We start from the raw sequence: 16,752 nt of genomic DNA on the forward strand, positions 1-16,752 counted from the left end.
AACTTTATCAACCGTTCAAACGTGTCTGAAAAAGTGTACTCTATTCGAAGACAAATGAACGTACTCGGAATACGTTCGTACGTGCGCTGACGTATTAGGAGAAGCGATTACACATTCGGAGAGTTCGATCGAAGATTCCATCGCGAGTGCTCCTTACTGTAATCGAACTCCTCGCTTCGATTATTTTTAGAAGGCCTCCTGTAGGACTCTGCGTCCCATCAGAGTCCTTTCGTAACGAAACGATACGAAACGGAATTTTCCATGGTGATCCCAAGCAAGATTCTACAATAGGAAGCGTCTGCGATATGAAAGCGGAGGACATATTTCTTCCTTCCGATGATGACGGACTTCCGAGACTAAATTCGACGAAGCACAAAGGCAAAATCTGATTTTCTTTAACGCTTAACGCGTGTTTGGCCAGTGTTGGACAATAGTCGTCGTCGGTAGGAAGCAGCGGGTTCAGCATGTTGTCGCAGACAAAGCGAACGCGAAGCAATCGTGGAGATGAAGAGAAAAAGAGTACGCGTAACCTAACGCCCCTGTGAGGACCAGGTTGAGGAAGCGCATCGTGGCTGAAGGAGAAGGGTCGCAAAGCGCACGAGAAGGACGGCGAGGAAAGAGAAGAGATCGGTAGCGGTTGGTTATACCGAATAACAGAGACAAGGAGGACCGCATGGTTCGAGGGGTAGCGAACCCCTGAAGGACCCTAGCCGGTAGCGGTGACCTCCCTCTTTTTCCCTGTCTCCCTGGTCTCTCTTCCTTCCAACCCTGTCCCCCCTCCACAATACTCGTCATCCCTGCCGCGACGGCATTGGAGCACGATCATTGGTTCACCGGCTTCACGCAGACACGAGGAGGCACACGCAGCTGCCACTGGCTGTCTCTTGTTCTACGGCCGGACCCGATCGGCCAGTCTGAAGGAGAAGCAGCGCGCGTTCAGTAGTTAGTAAGCTGTCTGTCAGCAATACTCAGTGCTTCGTTACTATCGTGTGCCACGCTACGGCAGTTGTATTTATTTTTCAAAGTGTCACTACCCTCGTGCAAGTTAAGAACGGTCTCCGTTTCCGTCCTTCAGTCAGTTCAGAAGAAGACGCGACGGCAGCAACAGCGATTGCCCCTTGGTGTTCTCTCGTGACTACCACGAGTCGTATACACTAACAAGTTCGGTGATTTTCGTGCTCTCTCGTCGACGATCGTCGTTCGGCTACCGTCATCCGTCGCCATCTTGACGATCCGCCCACCAATCAACGTCACGATCAAACAGCGCTGATCGTCACGAACGGAGAAAGGTACGCGAGGCGACACCTTCCGCCGACAACGCGGACCCGTCTCTCGCACGTGTTGCGGAAAAAGACGTATGCGGTACACACGCGTTTCCCCGATCGTCGCCGTCGTGTTGCTGTTGCTCTTTCTTCATTTTACAACTCCCACCCTCGTGCGGTGGACGGTCGATTTATAGGAGACGCGCGACCGCGTGTGCGTGTGACGTTTTGAATTTGAGTCGTGAGGAAGTGGAGGCGTCTGCTCGAAGGCCTACGCACACATCGTTTTTTGGTACTCCGCCGTCCGTGCTCCCTTTCCCCCTCCAGTCTCCTCGTTGTCTACTCTTCTCTTTCGCTCTTTGATCTTCGGTCCCCTTCTACGTCGCTAGCCACAGTTCGCAGGGCGTCGCACGCAGGGCGGTACCGATGCCCTTTCGACCTCCCGCGGTCATCCAGAGTACGCAAGAGTGCTTCCGTCGCGTGACCGTCTCGCTCTTGTTTCTCACATTCAACGATATCGGCAGTGGTACGTTTACGTTTTAAGATTTTCCGCCTACCACGCTCGTCCTTTAGAAAAGAAACGGTTCTTCCTCTATCGGGCCACACACGTGCAGTGTCTTAAAAAAAAAAAAAAAAAAAAAAAAAAAAAGAAAACATTCAAAGGATCCAACAGAAGCCGATCGAACAATTTGAACGTCGAACATTTCCATTTTTGCCGCGTTTGTCAGTGTTCGTGTGGATCCATGCACACCCACGTGCGTCTGTTTTGAGTATCGAAGTGTCACCGATTCCTGGCAAAGCAGCTCACTCGGCAAAACGCATCTAGTCACGCGTTCATTACCAAAGTAAACGAAGTTTACGTCGTTAATGACGCTTCGTCGATTAACTACCGGAACAATTTCAAGAATCGTTCACTGGGAAGAAGAGGATTGGATCGCATCTGTTCGCACCGGGAAAACTCTGGTTACCGACGCGTACATCGATCGCCAGAAACAAAGGATCGCTGCAAAACGCCCACTTACGCTCTAAAGTGAAAGAATAGTACTTTGTGTTATTTCGTGAGTTATGAGAGCAACGTTGGTATTCTGGAAATCATGACATTGTGAAGATGGATGTTGGACGACGATAGAATTTCCAACCTTATCATCGAGGATGTCGTAGAGAGGTGTTATCGCGTGTTTGTTGAGTGTGCGCGAAACACTGTGTGTGCGTGTAACTATTTTATACTAAGGAGACAACGGATTAAGAGGTTACGATGCCGCAGTGCGCCGTGGCTACGTGCCGCAACAGTCATCGTCAAACCCGCGGTCGTTGTATCCGCTACCATCGATTCCCCCAGATACCGGAAGTACGCTCACGATGGGTGCGCGCGTGCGGTCGCGTGCCCCTCTCGAACGGCGAGATACCGTTCAACATACAAACTGCGCGTATATGCTCCCTCCACTTCACCAACGACTCTTACGAGAAGGATATGGAGCACCTTGTGCTTGGTCTTCCTGCGCGCAGTAGGCTGCGTCGTGGTGCCGTACCGACGATCGGCGTGCCGGTGAACGTACAGCCGGTCACCAAGATGCTGGTCGAGGACGCGAAGCGCTCCCTCCTCAAGGTCACCCATGCTAAAATGCTAACCGGCCAGAAAGTGATCGGCAAGAACGGTCTGTCTGAAAGCAAGCAGCAGCACCATCAGCCGGCCACGGAAAGGCGGCAGCAGCAGCAGCAACAGCCGCAGCAGCGGCAGCGGCAGCAGCAGCAGGAGCAGCACCAACACCAACAACGTGCCAAGAGTGGCAATCAAGTGAACCAAGAGCAAAATATGGCGGGCATGGACGTACTGCTTGCCCTCGGACTCAAACCCGCACCACGGTGAGTCTTTTCACTCGGTCCCAACGATTACGTTCTCGATCAGGAATTCGAGGACGAATCTAGTATCGGAAGTGATAAGGCATTCTAGTTTCTTATATTGTTTATATCTCTTCGTGTCTCTTCGATTGTTCTTCCTTATTTATATGTAACGAATTGTTATCATATTTCGTATCGTTTGTATATTTTTCGTTCCATTGTTGAAACCGTACACGAGATTTCGTGTTACCATGTTTCTAACTTTTTATTTAACGAAAGCAGAAACGTCGTTGTTCAAATGAAATGGTTAATCAATCGAGGTTAATAAAGATTAGCTTGCTAGCTGAAAGAGGAAACATCGGTGATTACGACGTTTAGTAAGAGCGCGGCAACCAAGAAGACCTTCGGCGCGACCTCTGGTAGGAACGACGGCGCATTGATCCACAATCACGGATCACTCGTAACTCTCGCTGTTTTCTCTCGGTCTATGAGAGCTACAGAAACTATAGTACATATCACGAAGAAACTCGATGGTTCGGGTTTCCACTTCGAGTTTCTTCTTCGCGTCTTTAATTTCAAGGTCACGCTTCAAGGTCACGCCATTCGACTTTTTAACAGAATAGGGACACTCGTATTAAAGTCGAAGACGATATTACTTTCCTTTGACGTTACGATCATTTTTTTCCATGACAGCACGGGTAGATATAAATTTTATTTCGATTCGCAACGATAAAATTCAAGTTAACGGTGTGTACGGTACACGCGAAGATAGTTACATAATTTTTTACGTGCACAAAATAGCTATTACATGATTACAGTTAGGAAGGTCTCGTTAATTTTTCTGCAGTAACGTGATTCAGTTGCAAGACTGTTACTGCTGGAATGAGAATACGAGTCATGGAAATTACTCGAGATCGAATTTGTGTCGAAGTAATCCATCTAACAAAAGACAATCGCAAAGCTAAGATCATTTTTAAGATATTTTTAATTTCACCAGTTTTATAATCGAAGAATTTTTAATCTGTCTAAAATATATAAAACAAACAAGAATCTATGCCGTTAAGAAGAGACTCGTAATTACGAGTAAGATTCGTTATCTGCTTGTGAGCATGAACGTAAAAGTACATTGTACGTAATGATGTATACTGAGCTGAGTAGGAAAATGTGCGTAGGTAAGCGAGACACGAGCTGGAGAACGCGTCAGAAACACGGATGTTGGACGTCTTTCTATATGGTCTTCGCTAGTTCGTGTTGACCAATGAAACTCTACGTCTTTATCTTTTTCCTTGACGCACGTGCAGATAATGCAGATAATTCTTCAACATCTGTCTTCGTTTTAAGCTCTTCTTGAACATCTTACCACTTCCAATTCGATCACATTTTTACACCTTTGATCCTTCTTACCTCTCTGTTTTCGTTACATTGTACTCGACCGGTTGATAAAAATGCTTTTGTTTTTACAAACAGATAATGCGTATCTGCTTAAATTTCATTTTGCGGGCATTCGTTATTTTCTTTTAATATCTTCGTCTTCACCGAGAAGATAAAAATCACACGAAATGCATTTTTTTTTTTTTTTTTGCTTGGTTTTAACGGATTCTCGTTGCCTCTTTTAAGCAGGTAGATGTAGTAGTTAATCTAAAAGTCGAAGAACGCGCAAGAGCGTTCCGATCTGAAAAACAAGGCAACGATCGCAGTGTTATCGATACTGAGAATCGTTATCGCTTCGGTCGTGATCCAAAATAACGATACGTGAAAATACTTTGTAGGTCTCTCGTAGACTCGTAGAACGTTTTCTACGATACTTTACCTTAAACCTTGTCGCGTCCAGTGTATATCTATTCGCAAATATGATATCACCAAGGACGCGTATTCATTTTCTCCTCCTCAATGTTAGCTTACTTCTTTCGTTCCAGCACAATCTAATTAGGTAATTAATTTGCTAATTCCTCCGGAACTTCATAAACAATTACATAAAGCAGATATATCGGTTAAGAATAAATGTTTTATAGAATTCATTAAAACGTTGAAACAAGAAACGATTCGTATTGTACGTAACTGTGCGTTGTTTTTTTACAAATTTTATCGAGTTTCGATATTGAGCAACGAATCTACCATAAAAATTTCATAATTTTATGATTGACATAAACTACGAGTGGCATCGATGCGGGCAGTCGATGTTCACAGAGTGGCGAAAAGTATCGGCGTCGTTCGCAGGACGATCCGGTGAAATTGCACATGTTACACTGTCGAAAATCAGTCGATTGGAAAGAACGAGAAAACGATCGGCGACGACCCAACCATCTTTGGTGCACAAACAGGCGACCAGGGTCGTCTCCGCGACGGCGGTTTGACCTACGAGCGACCTCGGGCCGAGAATCGACCGTCCTCCTTTCGTCATTCCACCTCGTGATATATCGTCGTTTCTCGTAGAACGCCGCGTGATCTTATGTGGAAAAGGCGCAGAACCGGGCAGAGTTTCACGGCTATCTTCGTCGGTTCGTCCGCGAATCCTTGAGCGTGCAAGGTTCCCCCGAAGAACCATTTGCATCATGGTCGTCCAATGAAACACGTGACTGGTTTTGGGAATTCCAACGCGGGCGAAACGATTTTTATTACCGTTCATCCTCTTAAATTAAATACCGGGATCGAGTACTGCATTTTGCAATTTCAACGGACCAAAACGCTAATGGTCCGCCGATCGTTATCTCTTCTCGGATATTTTCGAAGACGTGCTCGCCTTATTATCGTTCGAAAGTGGTGACGTTTTAATTTCGTTATTGGATAACGCGCATGCTCCCCGCACGCTCGCGCGGCGTTTCAACCATTTCTTTCAGCCTCTACAGTGAGGCCATTTTTTCCTCTTGACGATGGAATTTGAAGAATCGATCGTTTTTTATTAAATTAACGGTTGCTTTTTACGCGAAGGTAACGGCGACGTTCGAGTAATCTTTACACCTAATAGTGAAATGTCGAGAGACAGCGTCGTCAATTTCATACAATATCGCTGAGTATTTCGAAAACTCGACGATCAACAATCTTAATCTGTCCCTCGTTTTATCGCGCATTGCTGAGATCTATGGAAAACGATCCGAATTTGTTTTTTGCTTTATATATTGGCGTAAGAACAAGGAAATGCAAAGCTAAAAATTCACTGAAATCGTACGCCAGCTATTGGTCGAACGATGACAGAACTTTGGACTAGTCTAGACCTGACTTAATCTAATTCAACCTCTGACCGATGCAGCAACGTTCGAGAAAGGCCTTCGCGGTCAGGGACGAGACGACCGGCTCGTTTCTGGCAAATGCACCTAGCCTTGTCGAACATGTCCTAACATTCGAGCAGTCGTCTCGCTTTCGATACGACCGCCTCATGATAGCTGTTTCGATAAATCGCTCCACTTTTCGACAAGCTCAACATTAAGAATTTCACTTGGAAAATACGCTCAAAACTATCTACGTATATTTAATCTTTTTCTTATTTATTTCTATATACATCGGTTTCTACTTAAAGCAGAACGTTCGAAACAATTTCCTAGCACATTCGTCCTATCTATCTTGTATCGCTTTCTACTGCTTGTTTGTCCAAAAATAGTAACTCATTAGTCACGAAAAGGAGACGGTGGACCAATGATCTTTTAAGGGCAACGATGAGATCCTTCTAAGAGAAGGAGAGATTCAAGCTCAGCTTGATTCCGTGAAATATTTCGAGGAACCTGAACGCGTGTGGTTCACCAACGCACCCGAGAACGTCCTTGGCGCTCAGGGACGCCTCGAGCAGGCGAGAACGCTCCTCCGATCGTCAGCGTTCGCGAATTAGGTCGAGAGGAACGCGAGCGGAGCGGGAGAGCACATTCTCTCGTAACCGTTCGATATCATCACTAATAATAATAATAATAATAATAATAATAATAGCACAAATCTCACTAGCATAGAGCTTTCCTTCTTCTCTTCCTTATTCTTCTGTCATTTCGTAATTAATCGTATCGCTCTGAAATTTCCGGAAATTCAACCGATTTCATAACCATATATCGTAATTTATTGAGATCAGTTACACGTTACCATCAGTTACTGGGAAAAACACGTTAGTTACGATCATTGTTTCGCTGCATTTATCTTGTAATTCTCTTACTGATACAATTTATGGTGGATATATTTAGAATGGATTAAAAGTATCTGACTGTGAAATCTGTAATACTACATCTTAAAATATCTGTTTCTGATTAGTGTTTATGTAGCTTAGCAGTTTTGCTATAACGTTGTTTAAAATTTGGGATCCTGTGTTTATATATTCTTAAATGTGTTGCAGAGGTGTTTATAGTAAAGAACCTGTTTGAGTTTTACTACTTTCTAATACATGAATCAAATTCCTAGAAAACGAGAGGAAAAACGAAATAGGCTACACGCGAATTGTTTTGCTTTATCGTTCCACCTTGGTTATGGTTTCTTCTAACCGCAAGGCTCTAAAATATACCAAGCGGTGATTTTGCGACTAAGCGAAGGTCAAAATCGTTCTTTTTCTCCTTTATTTTCCTTGCTCCCGTGAAAGTCTTTCCGACGTGTTTCAGAAGGAGAAAAAAAGGAAGAGTTTCTCTCGTAATCATTCGCTGTCAATAATAATAGCAACTTCGACGATGCAGAGATTTCCTTCTTCGTATTCTTCCCCCACTTGCGCCGCGAAGTTGACCTTTCCGTCGTGTCTTTCCGTAGATCGTGTATTGCTTACATCGACCTGTGCCAGTATTGTTCTAATTTATTTTCCAGTATTAAACAATATTTGTTTCTTACGGTCTTTCATCGCTGTAAATTATAACACTGATTAAATTTCTTCGCGCTTAAAGTTGTTAACTTTCCAATTTTAGACGGTTTATTTTTCCTTGTGTTATATATAACCTCCATTTCCTATGTGCATCACAAAGCCGGACAAACTAGTATTATCGTTATAATTATAATTACTAAGAAACACGACTACGAGTATAATTTACCCGGTAGTTTTTTAAACCGTTCGCATCTTTCACAGTGTAAAGTCTAAAAATTTACTCGTATTCGTATCATCGATACGATATAGGTTATTTTATCGTATCACGATGGAATATCAGTGTTTTTCTATTTAACTATTCTTCGACGTTATTTGCACAAAGTGTGCGCGTGAAAAATTCTATTTTAAGGAAAAATATCGCGGTTTTAATCGTACACGCAAACGACGATGTTCGAATAGGACTATAACAACCTCGAATAAAACAGAGGAGGTAGTAGAGGGCAGTAGGAGGAGACGGAGGACGAAAGCGCGCGTTCGCTCGCGAAGAAGAAGTAGGACGCCGCTGCAAGGTTCCCTGGCAAGCGTTTAACCTAACCTAACCTAGCCCAATCTAGGCGCGGACGCACACGCGCGCGCTTCTATCTGCTCACCCCCCCTGCCCCCTCGTGCCACCGCACTAACCACGGCAACCCCACCTCAGTCGGCCGACCTGCTGCACTCCGCTCTCTCCCTCACGTTATCTCTCTTCCTCTCTCGCTGTGTCTCTACGTTTCTACGATCATCCGTCTTTATCGTTTCGACTTCTGTACACGACGGCATTCGCGTTACTCGCGCGAGTTATAGTCGGTTAGACGTCCTTCGTCTAACCGTAAATGCGCGAAAACAGGCTCCGCGTTCGAACTGCGTGTATACGCTAGCGGTTGCCGGCACGGTCATAGAACTTTCGTCCGTGAAACGTGCTAGTGCCTTTGGACAAGTAACTTCGCCTCGGAGAAAGCGATGAAAAGGATTACGAGACTTCAGTCACCGGCTTACCAACCGCGGCAGTAACCATACTCGATCTTTGCTCGTTTCGCGACTCGCTTGTTCTGTCGTGTCCGAAGCTTCCCTTTTTTCTTTCTTTTTTTTTTTCTTGTTCGCGATAGACGAATGACCTTTCATGATCTTTAACGTTTTACTACCCGTTGTAAAGGAATCATCGGTGTGTGTCGAGAGTGAGTGGCAAGTGGTGAGTGTTTCGCCACGGTGCAAAGACGCGAAGCGCGGCCGATTGGCTACGATCGGCTCCGATCGACTACGTCCGGCTACCTCCGGGGCAGGGGGGTCGAAGAAAGAAAGGATTTGCCGAGACCGGCGAACGGCAGCGGTGAAAAGTGCAAGTGGAGTGTGAACGGTGCATACGAAGTGTGTTTATGCCACTTGGTTCCTGTGTCAACGGTTTCTCGTGGCGAGAGCTCTTTTTTTTTTGCCGGTACGCGCCGCTCCAATTCTCCGGAAACCACCTCTCGATGTCGAGGGTTACTTCCGAGAAGATGTAACAATCTGCTGCTCAACTTTCCCGATATATACGTCTAACGTGCGTAGGTTAACTATTTGAGTACGGAACTGTAATTTATGCGTGTATGTTAGCAAACATAAATTCTATGTACTGATTTCAGGTGTTTCGTAAAATTCGAGCAAGTTAGCAGTTTGACAGTTAAGTGAAAATCGTAAAGTCTTTATAATTTCGTGTTTTGTCTCGTGCAAAACAATCTACGGAACAATAACGACGCTAACTCTATCGATTGTTTTCTTCTTTTTAAGATCTTAATTGTGAAAGTTGCTATCTCGTGACCGATATAGGGACCAGTTATAGCTTGTGTTTCATCTTGATTCGTGACAGTCATTACCATACTGGTTCGAGGAAAATATTAGTCGCACGGAGCTATTTAAAGAAAATTTTGATCTTGCTCTTGTGTCATGATTCTGCCCCTGTAAAACGTGGTGAAGTAATATTACATTCTTCTTTTAAATATTTCCTGAAAAATCGTACGTTTTATCGAACTCGTAGTACAAACAGTATGCTATTAGTTTCGATAATGTATGTACTTGAAAAGCGTTTCCTTAACCTCGATACTTTTCGTAAATCCATAGCATCGATAATAACCTCTCCGTAACCTCGATTACGCGATCGATATTAATCCTGTCGATATTCTCCTTTGAATCTACTGCGTGAAAGAGTTGCACAAGGACGACGAGTTCGACTTTACAACGTGTACCGCTACTTTATAAACTCCTCGTGATTAACGTTGAAATTAATGCTAATGATTATATTTTTCATGTCTCCTGACGATACAGTTTTTCCCAGTTTTATTCGTTTATTCGTTCATCCAGAAGATTTCAATTATGGTTTGCCGGCCGGTTTCGCTTTCTCCTTCGCTTTCGCTATCGCCACAGCTAAACAACTCTATGCTCTATTACTGTTTCGTGAAGCCAAGGAAAGCGTGAAAGGTATGACACTCAAACGAAATACAAATTCTTTAGTTAGTGCAGTGTAAAGTGATTTGGTGCCTGTTTCCCTCTTGCGTTATCATTTTTTAACCAATAAGTATTTAAAACGGTGAATTTAATGTTGGTAATCGTGACAATGGAATATCATTGTACTGATACAAAGTAAATAAAACGTCGGGTTTCAATATGGATGATACAGGTACTTGGAACAGATTTTTTTCAAATATTCTCGTCAAGATATCTCGAGTAGAAAATTAATTAAATATTATTTCACAGTTTCCTCTGTTTACTATCTTTTAGACTTATACAGCATTAGTTATGAATGAATAGGAATATCCAGATTCTTCTAATTATGCCATATAACAATCAAATTAATAGATTTACGTTTGACAGTAGATCGGTAGTATTGTTATTCGTAAATAGCATTTTTCCGACTCTTTTAAGTATATGAACATATTTATGAAATGTATGGTGTCGTTTAATTGTTAAAGTGAACGGTATCTGATTATCTGATGGCGAGTGCACAAATGCTGAAAACGAAAGTCAATACGACCAGTAACCACCTGTTACATTCTACCTGGAAAAAAGGACGAACAAGAGAATAATAGTAAAATAAGCATTCATGACCTAAATTATATTTTAAAGTTCTTGATACATTGACTTGCGATTATTTAAACATTTTACTGGCACGTGTAATACTCGAGAAATGTATTTGAAAATTATTTCCAGAGTTGGAAACTTTAATGTTTAACTACTCTTTGGAAATTTAATAATAATTTAAATTAATTTATATTATATAAACCTGTTTAAATACCTGTTTAAAAAAAGAGTCGTTGCGAAAATTTATTCTATTCATCGTGTGTAGGAAGCAATAAAAAATTATTCGTCCCTCCTGTAACGAAATTTCAACTAAATTAGCGTGAAGTGAGTCGATTGGACGCATTAGAATTAACGGTAATCCTTTTATTTCGATCGAAAGCCCCGAAGACTCGAGGAAGACTTCGCTTTTCAGAATTGGTACCGCGAAACCTATATCCGCGTCTATAAAGTGCAGTGAACGCGAGTGGGTGCAACGAACTTCGTTTTCCCCCTCTTTTGTCCTCTCTTTCTACCGTCTTGTCTCCCTCTCTCACGTGCAATCTCCCCCTCTGAACCTCCTCCCCTCTTACGAATGATCACACAAGCACCGCGTCTCTCGTACCAAACCAGACACAGGCGTAGTCTCGAATTTTGGATGATTCTACAATTTCGTATTTCCTCTCCTCTCACAATGTTTACTTTTCATTAATCTAACGTTTTCTAACCTATTATATATACAGTGATCATCGCTGATTCACGATACTTAATTTGTTTAAATAATTAAAATGAGATAAATTTCACGGACTAAGAAATTATCAACGATGTAAGTAGTTTAGATAAGACTATCAAAGAGAAGTCCGCAAATAGAAAATATGTTGGAAAAATTACATATTGCCTTGTGACATATTTGAATCTATTGCGGTTTCCAAGACAAAATATATAAAATTTGCATGACATTCAACGTATTAACGTAGAATTAATATCCTTAATTGTTTTATCATTTTGACAGTTTTCATTCGATCAAATTATTTTATTGCGAATACCGATATTACAAGAAAACGGTATTTCCTGCTTCGTGACCGGAAGGAATAGTTTGCTTGAAGTTTCCTTTGTTTATTACAATAATATTAATAAAATGTAATATTTGATAAGCTGATGGACAAGACAAATATGATACACGTTTTCTCAAGTATCCAATAGAACAAGAAACAAGAATAGTTCTGAAAAATATAAAAAGTATTAAACATTATGTTAATGTTAGTTTCTCAAAATATGACTGTTGATATTTATATGGAAATGTAGTTGTAAATTTAAATTCGATGAAATAAATTACTTTTTATATTTTTCAGAACTATTCTTGTTTCTTGTTCTAACGGATACTTGAGAAAACGTCTATCATATTTTTCTCTAACAAGATAGCAGCAACATGTTAATGAGGCTTACCCATTAGTATTTAAGAAGACAAATATTTTATCGCTCGTGTTTTCCAATCATTAAATTCGTAACTTAATGCACAATCGTCTACTTTAGGAACGAAGCCGTGCAGGCTTGTGCGAGCTTTTATATTTTTGATACTTGTTTGTTTCGTTTGCTTTGGAGCTACGGTCGTAACCTAAATTTTCAGCGTGTTACTAGCTTCATCAACAATCACAACATATGTTTACAGCTAATAAGATTTTGATATAATATATTCCCGTGGAACCTATATCCGGGATACTAATATAGTAAAAATAATCGTATAAGAATATAATACTAAAATACTTCGAAGTTCATAGTTCACTACATTCTGTTGCTTATCGTCGATAAAGAATATCGTTAATTCTATATATTGCTATGGTATTTAAAAATCTCCACGAATAGTTACAATACATGGCAGTTAAAATTACGAAACGGCATATGTATAACTTTCTCAAATAATTATAGTTTATTCAGAGATATACCAAAAAAGAAAGATTAAGCGCAAATACATTACAAATTTTTAGAGCTTCTTTTTAACATATCATATCATATTCAGAGTTCGAACAAAATGTGAAAAGGGTCTTATCGTCGTGCATGATTTTTCACTTCAATTTCATGTTAAACTTTTTCTTAAAACATTCAAATCCTTTTTGTTTGCTAGATCTCGAAACATAAATTTCGAAGATCGTAACAGCTTCGTGTCATTTTCGACCAATTGGATTCTTCTAATCTTAAAGAATATCTTGACCAAAATATGAAGACGAGCCTCATTGGCACGCATGATCTCTGATTATTCCTTTATGATAACTAAATGTTGTTTATTTGCTAAAATGAGAAGAAAATGGAAATACAAAATTTGAGAGATCGTAGCATGGTTAAAAATACTTTCAATTTTTGAGTGCTTGATACATAGATTTTTGCAAATGAACTTATCGATTTGCAAATGATAGAGAGTAGATACGTTCCTGTAGAGGAGCGGTCTCTCTTGGAAGCAGGCAGTGGAGCGCATAGGAAGCGCGAAAGCGTTAACCCCACTGTGTGGTCAACCTTCTATTCTAGTGCGCGTGTAAGCGTGCCTCTTGCTGAGGGTAAACGCAGAACGGCCATGCACGCGTTACGAAGACCACCGTGGGTCATCTTCGTCGTGGGAGCAACCCCACTTTCCACTCGTTCATCCGCGTCCGAATATCGATCGAGGGCGCACAGTTACAACAAATACTTCATAGATTTATGTTGCAGATTTTCTCAGGACCACTAATATGACACGTTACATGCAAATTAGATCATTAGATAAATTCTCTGCTGGAGAAATTTAATTTTTATTTTCAGCGATTGTAAGGAATAAATCGAATAAATGGTACAGAAATGGGAAGTTTCTGTATAGTAATGATAATCTAGGTACTTGTTCGTAATATAGTACCTGGGTTATTTATGTTAGGAAAGAAATATGTTTTAATTAAAGAGCACTAAAAATTGGTGTTTCGTGTATTTTGTATTATATACATATACATATACATGTAAAATAGTATTGTATGATAATATATAATGTTGTAATACAATATGTTTGTTTTTGATGTCCGAAGATAAGTTGAAATTTCTATTAACTAGCATACATAACTACGCTTATATAAATTGATGACTATAATTATAATTGTTATTCTACAACTAGTACAACTTGTTAGCCTTTTGTAGAGTTAGAATGGATATTGTGCTGTTTTGCCAAGTGACAAAGTTATCGCACAGTTTACCTTTTGAGATTGTATTTAAAACTCTTATTAAACAAAAATATTACTTTAATATATAACATATATATGTATCGGATATACGTAGATAAAACTTAAATAAAACCCTGATGTTCTCATAATACAACGAAGACAGTGTATTTGTTGCACTTACTTAAGAGTCCTTTATGCAACTCGGCTAATTACACCGTTGCTTCGGACGCGTGGCCGATTTGTATGCACGATGCAAGATATCATGAAAATGATAATATAGATGTATACCAGATGTTTTCTATTGGACGTCCTTGGATTCAATGACAACTATTTTCTATGCAAGGTCAAAGTAAACTTTAACCGACTTATCAAGTTTATCAATGTCATCATTACATCACAGATACTTTTAATCTGACTTATCTATTATCAACAAATAAACTACATCCTAGTACCGTACTGTAATCAATTTCAAGTGTCAAAAAAATAATAAGAACTTCATCTTAACTAGTATCTAAATGTCGTTTAATAAACTATTTATCGTATCAAAGGCGTTACACTGCAAGTCACATTGTCGCGATTATAGCAATCTCTTATACTCTCTTATTAGTTATAATGTTAACGACAGAAAAAAAAAAGAAAAGAAAAGACAAATTGAAGAATCGCATATAAGTAATACATATATAGTTAGACAACAGAGTTTAGCGAGTAGTACAAGGCCAACGACATAAAATATTCGAAGGACGCTGAGGAAATGCTTATTCATGGGAGAAAACATTTATTTACAGCTTGAACAAGATGCACGCTATGGAAGGTACTGCTGGTAATGGGAAGAAGGTGGATTCTGCTGAGAAGACGAGGGACGACGAATCGTCCAGGTCTTCGCCAAAAGTTCCTCAAAGTCAGCAGAATGGAGCGGCTCTTCCAGAAGAAACCGCCGCAGCTCCAACCACCATCGAATGCCTTCGATCCTCGTCAATAAAAAATGAACTCTGTGATTCGGAATCGGAAGTAGCAAGCAAAAGCCTGTCCTCGGCGGAGACGACGCAACAGAAACCCGTAGTTTCCCGTTGCACGAAATCGGAAACGGAAGGCAGCAGGAAGAGAAAGTCAACGGATGGACAAATGTCGTCAAATGGAAATTCTACTCCGAAGAAATTCTGTACTGAACAGAGGGAACAGTATATCTCGTCTCTTGTTGGCTGTGAAAAAGTTACCGCGGAAGAACTTGCTGCGAGGGCTGATCAACTTCGTGCCGAAGTTCAGGTAAATATTGTTTTTCGTTGCTTTCCGTTAGATTTAATATGTTCAAATAATTCCAGAATTATTCATTTGAATCGACTGATAGAAGAGAAGAACAAAAATAATTTTCGTTGCTTTCAATTTTATTTGATATATGCAAACGATTCCAGTATTACATGTTTATATCAACTGTTAGAAAAGAACAAAAATAGTTTCACATTTTAGTAGTAAGTTATTAGTTAAAATCGAATTTAATTATATTTAGATCATTGTTGTAGAGAATATTAAGTTGATATTACATATGTACATAGAGAATAGCAAGTACTTTTTAATAGGAGAAACTATATACCAGATATCCAACGTATGTCAGACGTTTTACATTTATTTGATTCAAGAGGTGTCAGGTGTTATCTAATATTAGCATAACGCGATATCCAAGAGGTATTTTGGGTACTTAATTATTTCCGTTCTTATTCTTTGCAAAATAGGCCCTAGACGAGTTAGCACGTGCCAAAGAAATGGAATGGAACGAGATTTTGAGCATGAGAAAGTTAAAGGAGGAAGCGTACCTGAGAATTGAGAGAAGAAGACAAGTTATGGGATTTATGGAGGGCAATGGACAATTAGCGGACACATTGCCACCAGCTAGTTTAGCGCTGGGTCCTGAATGGGAAAGTAGCGGTAATACTACTCCCGTATCCAAAGAAAAATTGAGTTTCGGTTCTAAGGAAGATCTTCCTGAAGAAAGTTCTCAAGATTCGCCAGCTTATAAAAGAGAAAAAGGCTCGAAACAAGCATCGCAACGCCAATCGACACCACCCAAACAAAGTGGAGAAAATGGCCGGAAACAGGCAGAAGCGCTTAGTCCGGAGAACAGACAAATCGGCGAAGGTCGACAAGGTACCATAGTCGACGTTAGATCTATCATCGCTGATTATAGACTCAGGCATCCTGAAACGGTACCGCGCAGGTAAATATAGAATATCAGAATATGCAAATCAGAAAGTATACTACGTCAAGTCCTATCAAATCTTTTCTGGGTTTTCCACATGCATATTGATTTCTACTATTTTATATTTGAACAAAGTTTGCACAAGGATTTAAATTTCCGGGAATAGAAATTTCTCGTATTTGTGAGATTTATAAAAATTAAATATCTTGAACTGTTACAGAGGTCGAAGAATGAGAAATTCGGTGAATGTTGGCCTTGGAGCTGGTGGAGCTATGGTCGAAACGGGTCACAACGTTGATTCAAGGCCTTCTAGTACAGATTCTTGCAAAAGCAACTCAAACACAGTTGATCCAAATAATTCTATGAGCTTTAAGGATGTGCTTGTGCAGTTTGCCAAATTAAGTCAACAACAAGGTATGTAATTACGTACAAAGGCGCACAAAAAAGGGACCTTATTCT

The 16,752-nt window shown here is 40.6% G+C and overlaps 1 protein-coding gene across 6 annotated transcripts in view; it reads left to right on the forward strand.

The window, feature by feature from the left end:
* The window catches only part of LOC132905357 (uncharacterized), a 35,221-nt gene that overhangs the window by 16,129 nt on the left and 2,340 nt on the right, over positions 1-16,752 (forward strand). For 5 of the 6 annotated variants that reach the window (XM_060956566.1, XM_060956565.1, XM_060956567.1 and 2 more), the window contains 3 exons: positions 14,888-15,365; positions 15,830-16,311; positions 16,514-16,707. In XM_060956566.1, coding sequence (XP_060812549.1) covers positions 14,888-15,365; positions 15,830-16,311; positions 16,514-16,707 — 1,154 coding nt within the window. Of the gene's footprint in view, positions 1-1,069; positions 3,126-14,887; positions 15,366-15,829; positions 16,312-16,513; positions 16,708-16,752 lie in introns of those variants that run through there. The other variant, XM_060956569.1, reaches the window with a different exon arrangement.

Source organism: Bombus pascuorum, chromosome 3 (genome assembly GCF_905332965.1).
Source record: "Bombus pascuorum chromosome 3, iyBomPasc1.1, whole genome shotgun sequence".
Lineage (NCBI taxonomy): Eukaryota > Metazoa > Arthropoda > Insecta > Hymenoptera > Apidae > Bombus > Bombus pascuorum.